The 12,536-nt window shown below is 39.0% G+C and overlaps 1 protein-coding gene across 16 annotated transcripts in view; it reads right to left on the bottom strand.

The window, feature by feature from the left end:
- Positions 1-12,536, bottom strand: part of WDR20 (WD repeat domain 20) — a 60,133-nt gene that overhangs the window by 36,735 nt on the left and 10,862 nt on the right. The window contains exon 2 of one of the 16 annotated variants that reach the window (XM_084521757.1): positions 2,407-3,192. The exons of the other annotated variants lie outside the window; for them this stretch is intronic. Coding sequence (XP_084377883.1) covers positions 3,184-3,192 — 9 coding nt within the window. The 3' untranslated portion in view covers positions 2,407-3,183. Of the gene's footprint in view, positions 1-2,406; positions 3,193-12,536 lie in introns of those variants that run through there. 16 annotated transcript variants of the gene reach the window in all.

Raw genomic sequence — 12,536 nt, 5'->3', positions numbered from 1 at the left:
CTGCCTCTGTACACAAGGGTTTTTGCCAAAAATACTACCTTCGGGACTTCACGCTGCAATTCCCTCTAATTCCCTCAGTATCAAACGAGTAGATTTTTGAAATATGTTTCTGGAGCCCAGCACTGTTAATACCAACAACAGAATCATTTGTAGTTACTTCACCTTTGCTTCGAGCCAGTCGGATCTCATAGCTGATCTTACTTTGCGCTGGAGGTTAGACTAGAGACCCATCCAACCTGAAGGACCCTCGGACCCTATGCTTAGGACCAGCCAAAGCTGCAGCAACAGAGCCAGTCCCAGCTCACTTAACAGGCCTGGTTCACATCTTAAAGGAACTTCAAGCAGGAAGAAAGCTATGGGAACAAGTCAGCTGACTTTCCCTGTAACGAATACTGATGTAGAGCAAAAGTTCCACTTAATGTACATGGCACGAACACCATAAAGTCCAGGCAACACCCCCTCCATCTATAAAACCCCAATAAAACTCTCTTCGGTACAGTTGACAGTGTCATGGCCAATCAGTAATTAATTAGTTTCGACAAATACAGTCAGCAGTCTGTCAGCTTACACGCAGCTAATGACCTTAGCTTTCTGGTAGAAAGCTTAAAGTCTGGCGAGGTCTAACAGCAGGCCTAGGAGCACTGCAGATTCAGTGTGAATCCTTCGGGTAACAGCTAAACACCAGGGGCACCTCAGAAACCCCCAGGAAAAAATAAGAACTAGACTGAAAGATTCTGGGAACACTACATAAACATATAGATATCTACACGTATGTTTTAATATATTTTTTTGTGTGTGTTTATATATAAAAAGCTCTTTAGGACTCTATAAAAAGCCAGCAGCCGATTATCATTTAAGTTGCCCTGTTTATACGCAGTTACAGTGGGTCTCTTCAACATAAGGACAGTTTCTCAAATAACTAAGAACAGTTGAGCTGCTTTTTCCATACTTAAGTGACTTACTTAACATTACTGCATAATGGGCACTTTGTGTGTAAATACAGACTAGTTTTAAGTGTCTCCTAATTTTTACAAAGACATTAATGCTAGTGAGAAGTTGGCCTTTATTTTGCAACATTGCATTCAGTGCATCTGCTTTATAGTAAAAGCACAGCCAAACTCAGGAAAACCATTCTTTCATTTTTAGTTTTGCTTTTAGTATTTGTCTCAGTACTAAAATTCACACAACTCTGAGAATTGGAGCACTGACAGCTTAATATCCAGAACAGCAAAACCAGTGCTGGACTGCATGCTCTCACCTGATAAAAGGGCAGGTACCAACTGTCACTAAGGATCAGCACACCTTCACTTTCTCTTTTTCTTCAAATTGAACATAACAGAACTTGAGTAAGCAAAGAAGATTACACTGGACAACATGAAGTTTGAAAATGGAAAATTAAGAAATTGGGACAAAAACCAATTAGCAAGTAGGAAAAAAAATATTTTTAATATGCAGTCTAAAAGACCTTCCATTAAGGTGCTTCTCTACAGATTCCTTTCTCTATGAAGTCTTCAGAAATTGTAGCTGGCAACCTGTGCCAGTTTTACCTTCAGAAACCTAAATATTCTGGTCTTCAAGACACGATCATTAGTTTGGCTTCATTGACAAGGGCAGATTTTCTGATGTATTTTTTTAATACGTTAATATTTTGAATGATCTGACTTGAAGTACAACATAATTTGCACTAGCTCTAGGCAAAAGCATGTTAAGATTTATTTGTACTTAACAGAAAGTTTCCTCTCCTTAATAGCACTGCTCCTCAATAAACAGGGTCCTGTATCTTTGCAGGTTTTTATAAGTTACCAAGCACTTGATTAAATGCTGAACAGGAACACTGAAGGCACGTGATGGAGTTTCTAGGATACTGTATAAGAACAGCTCTGTCAGTAAAACAGGGGCACCAAGTAATTTTATTTAACCTAATTTATTTTAAAAAGTGTTCCACACAACTTATCCATAACAAAGTCTTAAGGATCAATTTTGTACAAAGCTGCCTGAACATTTGGGAGGCTACTTGATATTCTTCTCCCTTCCAGATTTAACTTCCACTTGGGGGCCATACAAGACATAACATGAATTTGGAAAGTAGAAAAGCATTACTTAACAGGATTTCAGCCTGTATTCATACAGCAGACAACTGTGACCATATACATTAAAATAAGAGCTCTAGTCCAGACAACTGGACATAAATCCATATTCAGGCAAAAATCAATTTAGTTTTCTGGAATATCCCATAAAATCATCAAATTCTGTTTCCAGAAGAAATTTCTCAGCACTCAGAGCAAGAGCACGCACACAACGGTTTGAAATAAATCTACGTGGTATTAACTGAACTGAACGGTGATATAATTGGCAAGATCAAGAAAGTAGACGTGAACACCATAAAGAACAGGCATAAAGGATTGATTTATAACTACCACAGCAGTGTTAGCTTCATTTTATTAATGCTCTGAACAAAAACATTTCCGATTACAGTATACATCAGCACATCCTATTGGAAGTATTTAAGGTGAAAGTACTTGTCTACCAATAATGCTTAAAAAAAGTCTTTTTTATTTAAAAAGAGTTTGAAAAAGAAGATAGAACAGCAGACACTCAAAAAAAGTAAGAATCCTTTTTTGTTTGCAAATCCCCATTCACTTTACATCTAGAATATACGTGTATACATAGAACATGTGTGCATACAGAAGCAACTTACCCTTTGGTTCCCTGTAAGACTGGGTAAAGGGTGTTAAAGTAGGACAGGAATGTTAACTCATTTGCACTATTGCAAGCCAGGGACGTTGAGAGAAATCGAAACGTTTTGAACCCCTCCACATAAAAAAATATTTGTATCTCCTGAGCAGAGAACGACTACTGCCCATATCTGTGACAACCTGACAGAGGTCACTGCGATCATTCCTGTGGAAGTTTAAGGGCTTCTCAATTCACCGTGTCAGTCACTTGCTAACATTTCCAGGCCGGCTGGCAGGGCTGCCTCGCAGCAGAAGAGCAGAGGTACGTACACATCACGCCAGCAGTGCCCACGGAGCCAGGTCAGGGGCCCAGGCACAGCTCTCCGGAGCGTGTCCCGTCCCGTCAGCCCCGAAGAGGTGGGTGAGCAGCGTGCAGCTTCTCCGGGGGAAAAATAACAGCCTGCTCCAGGAAGTAGGCTGGAAGCACTCCAAGTAACTTGAGCAATCTTCAGCGGCTCTACAATCAAAGCACTAAAACTTCAGGGAAGTGGCATGACGCTGGAACCTTGCTTTTCAAAAGGTGTTTGTTTCTATCTATTGGACGTTATTTTTTATTATTCCCACACAAGAAAAATCTGTCACTTTCCTCCCCAGAAGTGCTTCAGTCCTTTAAATCCCACTTTCCACATCATGGCTTTACGATGCAATGCAGAAAGAAGAAAACAGCTTTATAGTGTTTTCTGGAGCATCTAAACAATCACTCAACCCCACGCAGAAGAGCAGCTAATGAAAGAAGTATTTCACAGCCCTTATGCTCCTCTTACAAGGTTATCCTTACTGTGAGTGTCAGATCATGACATGATCAATTCAGATAAAAATTACAACTGACCTCAGTGTTATGCGCTTGGTCACACTGAAATCTGTAAACAGGCTAGTCAAACAACTCTGAATATAGGCACTGTATTGCACACTCCCAACAGGCATGAACTGAATTAGATGTTCTATTTTGGTTTAAGCAATTAGTTGCCTTTTTTTTCTGGATTTTTTTTTTTTTTTTAAGGGAAGAAGGGTAAAGAAGGCATGATACATCTCTTCCCAGCGGCTGGTCTACAGGATTTTGGCTCAATTGTCATTCAGCCAGCTGGATAAAACCCTCTCAGGCAGCAACCCAATTCCGAATCACGTATGTTTTGCATGCAGTGCAGATATCTTCCTCCTCTTCTCCCCCTACTCAGCTCTTTTTAAAGAGATGCAAGAAAGATCTCACTGTGCAGTTTTAGGTTCAAAACAATGATTTCTCAGGGCTATAATTAAACCATGGGTGAAGGGTCACATTTATATACTGGTCTCTCCCTTAGCAGCTTAAAAATTAAGATGCAGATTTAGGAAGTCATGGCACAGATGTACTTCATTATCATGGACTGCAGAACTGGACCACAACCCCCATGTCTTCGACACTGGCCAGAAACATGTCCCAGAAGTGAAATCAAGAAACTTGCTGCATTCATTTATCTTCCATCCTAGATTTCTTCTAGACAGACATTTAAATTGCGAACATGGAAGTTTAATAACACTTTACAGGATTTGTTTGTATTAGCTACTGCATAGAACAATGAATATTGCCAGGTTTTAACACCTACTTTCTGCTCGTTATTTGCTTAGATGACTGAAGCAACACTTTCCAATCAAGTTAAATATATAAAACAGTATCAGTTCTGAATTTTGTTCCCTCGGATTTCATTGAATGGCTTTTTGTTACTGGGAAGAGACAATAGATATTATTTCTTACATACAGCGCTTATATTGCTTATTAAAATAAACAGTCCCACCCTTTTCAGTATTTCCATGCAAGTTTTAAGATATCACAACTTTCACCACTTCTCTGAATCCTTGTTCTAATTCTATTTCAGACACGTCCAAGCACTTATGCTTAGATCTATCATTTAATACAATGGAATACAATTTACTCAATTGTTATTTCTAAAGCTCCTCTCTGTGCCTTTTTTTTTTTTTTTTTAACAATAAAGAAAAATTAGGTTTCAAGTACTGACCAGTGAAGGCTGAATCATCCCCAGCAATCCCGCTCCCTTTTTGCATAGTGGTACCAAAGTGACTCAACTTTATTACCCTCAGTGTGCCACCAAAAGATTAGTGGGAACAAGCACTCCTGCTCCCTCACCTAGCATAATGACATCTCCCAAGTTTCTTACAACTGCCTCTTGCTTTGACAGTTACGTAACTCAGTCCACCTGTGATTTCTGCTGCCTTTCTCCACCACCATTACCCTTTTTTTTTTTTCCCTTCCAGTTAAAATCTACTGTGCCTAATCAATGGCAACAGTTCATCACTTCCAGCAGCGGCCTCCAAGGTCTTACTTTCCTTTGAACTAAACCCTCCTATGATCTTCTAGATGTTTTCATCTGGAAAGACAATTTTTGTGTTAATTATGAAGCGATCCTTAAATCCCTTTAAAAAAAGGTCAGCAAAAAGCACAAACTAACGTGTAATTCAATACAACAGCTCCTATTTGTAACCAGTCTGCAGATCAGCCTCTATTCTAAAACTCACCCAAGCTCCCAAACACCTTTTCAGCTTCAAACTAAACTGTTCCATCACCCCTAACATTTCAGGTTCCACTAACACCACTTCCTAGCCACTACGACATCAAGCCTTTCTTCCCAAAATACCCTGTGCTATAAAAGCAAAGGCAAACTAATCATGATTTCTCAGGAATATCCTAACTTGTGTTCTCTCAACCTCCAAAAATCTGACAGGCACCAATCCTGTTTATGCAATGTATAAAGCGATGTGGGTAAGTCACATGTTTTAGTGTGCACAGCCTCGATGCCAAGCTATGACTCTAGCTTCAAACTTCAGGGATATATGGGGGGAGAGGTTGGTTGTTTTGGTTTTATAAAGTAGCATCTCTCTCTAGCCACAGGATGATTTCTGTGTAACACAGCTTCCCCTTTTGGTGAAGAGATTTTGGAAAAGATTCATGTAAATATACACACTAATTTGCATCGAGAAGTGTATGATTTAAATGCTGCCATACCTGTGGAAAATTTACAGCAAGCTATATGCAAAAATATCAGATTTCACCGCGTTATACTAACATAACTGACAACACAAAGTACTGTGTTTGTACACAGCCAGTGATTAAACAGGGAACCCAGCAAACAGAAAACTGTCCCAATTAAAACACCAATTTACAGATCTCCGTTACAGCTAGCAAGCGTGAAGACAAACTGTGGGAAAGTGAATTAAGTAATTCAAGAACTTTTACACACACAAACACACACATACATGATCCAACAACTATCCCAATCCCATCTGTTAGACATGACATGGCACAGTGAAAAATACATAAAGGTTGATTACTGTACTCGGTAATTTATCTGGCTCCAAGAGGCTGTTCTATTCACTCGATGCCCTTACAGTTAGAGGACAAGTGAACAAAGAACGTCACTCTTCCCTGCTTGAGAATATTGCCTGCTTTGTGTAAAACTCAGGACTGGAAATTAAGCTTTGCTTGATAAAACGGATTTTAAATTATTATTCTTTGAAAAAGGGATCTGAAGTTATGAACAACTGCATTTATTCTCTGAAGTGACTATTTTGGTTTACAAGTTTTCTTCTGCGTATCTTAGTTTCCAAACTTTGGCGTGCATTTCCTACTGTGTTTGCCATGGTAACCAAGCAGGCTGAGCGTCTACTTGAAATTCTGCTTAACTGTTTAGTGCTGCATGTTAATCAAGATACATTAACACCCTAATGTACTCCAGTGAGCACAGTGAGCAATTCTCATACTGGAGAAATTACCTTCAGTATTACAAACCTTAAAGGATTTTTTTGTTGTTATTTAAGATTTAAGATAGTGGGGTAACTTCACTACCAAAAATGTGCATAAATAGCTACCAAGTACACAGCATACACCCAAACACGAGGGACAAGGTATATTTAAAGAGCTAGAGTAGAACAGGCTCTATTTGACAGTGTTTTCTCTCCTGTGAATCAAGATTTTACACTCACGATGAAGGGAAATTTGTTCCAAGAGTACACTTCAGTAAGATAGCTTCCATATGCTAAAGCTTGTGACCTGGGAGAAAACAGTCCTGCTGCTCTGACGCGAGAGGAGCAAGGTAACAGACTAACTTACTTGAAGTCCTATGATTAACGTTAGCAGGGCCAAGCCAAACAACAGTTACTAGCTTCTCTCAGTTTCCATTTTGAAGGAAGATTTTTCTTCAAACATTCAGCTCAATTACAGGGTCACGAATACAAAAACATCTGTGTAAGCACGTGGGATCATTCCTAATTCCCAGAAAATGCATCAAATGTTTTAGTGCACTAGCATTTATATAAAGTAAGTAAAGAACAGATTAGCAAGTCTTAAAACGAGAGTTTACTGCTTGCTTGTTTAAGCCTCACTTCCCCCCAGAAAAACTACTGAGGGTTGGCTGCTCACCTCTTTTTATAATAAATCAATGGAGCCACTACTAGATGATGTTAATATTCAGGAAAATCTCCCCCTTTACTCTGCACACATTAAAGATAACATTATATGGTTCTGAACTCCAACACCTGCTGTATAAATACAGGTTTAAAGTACAGAGAACCATCTCCAAGAAAATCTAAAAACCAAAACCCCCTGAAGCTTGCTTACAAAACTGCTGAGGTACTGTTAGCACAAAACATAGCATGTTCTTCCCACAGTATCTGCAAAGTCAGCTATACTTTCTTTCTTTCATTGGGCTTCAGTGTCTCCAGCTCCTATCTTGAATTTAATTTCCTTTTCTGGATCTAAAAGCCAGTAAGGTAGTCTCCCTGGGTGCCACAGATAGTTGGATTTGTATCACTATGAATACGTTTTCTTCACTCTTTTTTTTTTTTTTTTTTTTATCTGTCTGGGCTCACAGAAGTTTCTGGATGAAATGCTCTGCTTCTTCTCAAAAGCTATTCTGTACTTCCCGTGGAGCCTGTAACCTATGACACAACAGTATTTTCATTATGCAGTCGTTCAACTATTAGCAACAGCTTACAGCAGGGCTGGTCAAAGAGCAGAATCCTTCCGAATTCATAGTTATTTTGTGTGGCTGCGATTTGTGGGATATCTGGCAGTGTCTCTCAGACACCTAGGGAGGGTTTTGTATTATTTATTCTCTCTTCTTCGTTTTACAACTTTAAGAAATAGTGATTGCTTTGCCAGGCTAATTAAAATCATACTCCTTTTTCTCCAGTTTTACATTAGATGCTATCTTCTCCTAATAGCAGCAGTTGAAATTTACCTTCATCAACAGAAGCAACCGCAATTTCATACAATATTAAAGACGTCTCTTCACTATCTAATATGACAGCACCAAAGACATTTCCCTATTTCTATCGGTAAACCTCATTTGAGGGATCTTCAAATTGCATCTGTTTCCTCCTGCCCTCAACAGCTGTAGCACAAGCTAGCTCAGCTTGATAACCACGCCATAATGTTTACATCTTCTCAAAGTTTTCAGGCTGAAGCAAAAATTCCCTAAACACATCTTTTTCCAATGAAGTTTCACCTCAGTTACAGTTCTGCTATCAGCTTGTTGAACCTTATAAAGTACTCTATGAACAGTGATCCCTCCCAACTTAGGGGAATTTTGCCAACTTGCACTTGTTCTTACTTTTTTGTCCGTAGGCTACTAGAGTACCTCAGCTTGAAATTCTCTTCTGAACTACTGTTACAGTCCCTGGGATCAGTAAAAGATATAAAGAGAGATGAGTTTAGGTTCTAGAACTCCTTCAGTTAAAACATACAGTATACAAAACTAGAATTGCCAGTTCAGTCAAAGACACAGATTGAAGGGATGCTTGAACAAAGTTATTAATGAAAATTAAACCACCTGAGATAGCAGCACAGATGAGACTTCAATAGGCAGACAGTGCATTTTTAAACTAAACAATGATGGTTCCAGTTCTCTCTTACTACCAGTGCATTACACTGGGAAGGCAGAACACCTGAACTTCAAGGAAGCTTTCTTACATAATACATGTTACACATTAATGCTTTCTCTCAGCCTAGACTGCGGGGAAACAACATTTTACTTAGAATAAAAAAAAAATAGTACAGAACTCTACCACCTCAGAATTTCAAAAGCTGAAAGTACCTGTAAGCAGATGATGATTCTTCTCAGCGTTGTGCCATTACAAACAAATACAGACACCACTACAAACAAATCCCTTTAATCCTTTTTCATTTGCTCATAACACTTTTTTCCCCTCTGCATAGCATTCTCGCATGTTTTAGTTCTACCTAAATATAATCAAGGATAAGCCTTAAGAAAATGCCTGCCTGTTATTCAAGTCAATGGGGCTTTAGCAGAAGTTTTCACTGTTAAGAATAGGGTGAATTAAAAAGCAACTAGTTTCAGAGTAGTAGGGACCAGACTGAGTATTTGCAGGCACTAAATGAAGTTCACACTATAGTATTCCTTACGAAGTGTCACATACCGTGTAAAGAATCCACCACCTTCTGTAAAGCTTGGCACTGAAGCACATTTTTTAGTCTCTTCACTTTTGAGGAATTGAGAGAATGAAGTGTACTGTAACAATTGCATCTTTCCTTGACTACTTTATAATTAAGCTCTTCAAGGTTCTTTTAAGATGTATGTTTAGTTAGCCGTAATTCCTTTCTCAACAATTACAATCAAAGAGGTTGTAACAGATTCACAGCTCTGAAATTAAAAAGATAAGTTATCCTTCTGATCTCTTTCTTGTTTCTTATCCTCCAGTGAATCCTTTTATTTCCTCCTGATCCTAGTCTAGTCACACTGTTGCTTACACTTATAATCAGTCCTTTCTCGCCTGTTTTTAATGCAGAATAAGGTACAATTCAGATCAACTGAACAAAGGTAAGACGTACTAGTTGTAAAAAAAAACTAAAACAAAGCAGCATGTAAATATTAAATGGATAAAACCACCCATTCAGATACAATTCAACTGTTACTCAATTCACTGGCTCAGCTGGGAAACTTACTAAACGCTTAGCAAGTTACTATCACTTGGAAATAGTTGAAATTGGCTCATCTCAGTAAGACTGGTTAGAGAATTATAACTGTTAAAGGTGACACTCATTTCAATCGGAGCAGGCAGACTGCTTTTACATGGCTCCCCAAACCATAGAACAAACTGGAAACACCCCAGGACCTGACAGCGTCATCTTTTGCCGTGCTGTCTCCTCCCCATGCCCACACAAAGCTACCTGACCTGTCAGACTAGTGGGTTAGCCCAGCACACCTTCAAAGCCACCACTTGCACTTCAGCTTTGAACTTTAATTCTTTTTCTTCTCTAAAATAACTGTATGATATTCTTTTGCTATCAGAAAAACGCACTTTGACAATACACGAACATCTACGAACACTCATTTGAGGTTGATTGTTTATTGACACTGCTTTTGTACAACAAAGTATCCTTAAAATACATCACACAGAATTAAATTCCCTGTTAAATGACTAAGGCTGCATAGCTTCAAGACTGAAGCTGCTCAAATTTTATTTCTTCCAATTTTAAAGAGACCAAAACACAGCAAAACCACCTGTGGAGCGTTACAAATGTGTTTTATGGCCAAAAATGCAGTCCCCTTATCTTCTCCAAATGCACCAGTGAAGCCTGAAGTTGAACACTCCTTTCTGTAGGTGCATTCACAAGTATAAAAAAAAAAACAACATAAAATACACCGAGACCTCAAATATATACAGATAAACACAGCAAGAACCTGCCTGATTCCAGGAATCAATACCAACTGTTTAGTTCATTAGGACTAAGCTTTATTAACCAATTTACTTGAAATCTGCCAGCTACTAGAAGATCATTTTTAATCAAATTAAAGCAAGTTCAGCTTCAAGTAGACTTGTCAACAGAGAAATATAAATTCATACTGCTCTACAACACATGCATTACAGTTCTATTACACTAAACAACCTGCAGGCAAGCAGTATTAACTAGAGTTTCCACTGGTTCGCCACCCCGGTATTTATCTTTTAATGTTTCCCCCACCCCCTTTCAGCACATAAGAGAAAAAGTTATTTCTTTAGGATTAGGAAAAGAAAAAAGGCAGCAGCAAAAGAGCTCAGGATTATCCGTTGCTATAACAAACCAGTGTTTTAGTCCAACAGTGTAAATTCACTGCTTGAAAGAAAAAATTATCTGTTACAGAAGAGCAGTCTGAATAATTGTAGCCTGCATTGCACTGTTGCTATAGAAACTTCTGTCACCGTAGCAGTTAATTGTTAATCAATTTATATTTTTTCATTACAAAGCTCAATAAGAGTCAAATACAACACAGAAATGTCTGTCCAGCAAGTCAGAATTGTGCCTTTTTCTGGCTACTGTTGGATTTTGCAAGCCCTACAGGAATGCCAGACATTTTTGATAGGGTAGTTTTATTAAGCCAGCAACTCCCTCGTGTTGCAGCGTATTAACAAAACATTACTAGAACAAAGCCTAGTTACTTCTGTACTAAAAATAAGATGTAGCTAGCTGTTATTCTAAGAGCCCCAAAAGACTTCTGTAGAAGTTATATGAATAAGTTATCTACCAAATATATAATCTGTGCTTCAATACCACAGCGAGGCCCAGTGGTTTATACTTCTTGTGGTCATGTTTAGTAACAGACAGATGAAAGAACACATCTGCCTTAACTCTTGTCCTGAACTTGTTAATTTACACTAATGCATCTTCCTTCTGGGGCTGAAGGCATTTCATAACAACCCAGCCCAACACAGCAAAAAGTGTTACTGAACAAGAGCAAGAGACAGGCTAGAAAACATTGCAAGGGCCAAATCCCTAACGCATACACTGTGATGAACTCAGATTTTCCACTGTCCCATACGTACAAGGCCTAGAATATAACCTAGCCTGCAAACCAGAACCCTATTTTGCGTGTTTTAGAGCAAAAGGCAGCAAGCTCCCAACTTTGGCACAAGTCTTCCCAGAAGCCTTATTTTAAAGTAAGCAAAGCACTACAGATACTTTAAGTAACACTAAGTGCTGACAACTTCACTGGCGCAGGTATTATGTGAAAAAAAAAAAAAAAAAAAAAAAAGAGTTGCTTTGCCTATTAATCGATTTCAAAAGACCATTTAAAGGTCTGAAAGTGTTTAATTTACCACAATCATCCACCATTGTCTCTTTCTTCAGGCTGATTTTCGTGGGAGGGAGCGATCAGAGTACCTATTGTCACTTACTGACCTTCCTGCACACGGGTGTGCTGCCAAGTACCCACCTTCCAAGCCTTTTGCCAGAGGTGGTAGCAGAAGCCTGTATTAGAGCAGGGAGCTGAGCACACTTAGGGTACAAACAGAACACAGCCCAGCTATTAAGTCACCCCTCTCACTGCTATGGCATACGAATATTACATGTGCTTTGAAAGCAGGGATTTCTGCTTTCAAAAATAATCATACCTCATACCTTCAACCAGCACTGATCTCCCAGACTGTCCAAATTAAGTTTGCCTCTATATCAGCTTGCACTGGAGGTGCCACAGCCACCACCACCAGAGATGAGACAAATGAAGGAGAGGGTCCCAAATGACTCCAGACAAAGCAGAGCAAAAGTATCTTCTAGCATCATAAGACACAACTTCTCTGAGCACTGATTTTATCAACATCCCTCTTGTCTTGTTCTTTTATGTACAAGTAAAGCCTGTATCAGTTTAGGAATAGCAAAAAACAGCATGGAGATCAAGCAGAGCAATGCTGATGAGGTACTTTTTTGCAAAAGGGGTTAATCCATCCATCCTGCTCCAGGGCAGAGGTAGAGCAGCTAAACAAGTTGCCTCTAGACTGCTGCAGCAATTTAATTGGCAACAAGAAGCTGCTGCTCTG

This window comes from Aythya ferina (assembly GCF_964211825.1).
Source record: "Aythya ferina genome assembly, chromosome: 5".
Classification (NCBI taxonomy): domain Eukaryota; kingdom Metazoa; phylum Chordata; class Aves; order Anseriformes; family Anatidae; genus Aythya; species Aythya ferina.
This window is presented reverse-complemented; position numbering and strand designations above follow the sequence as displayed.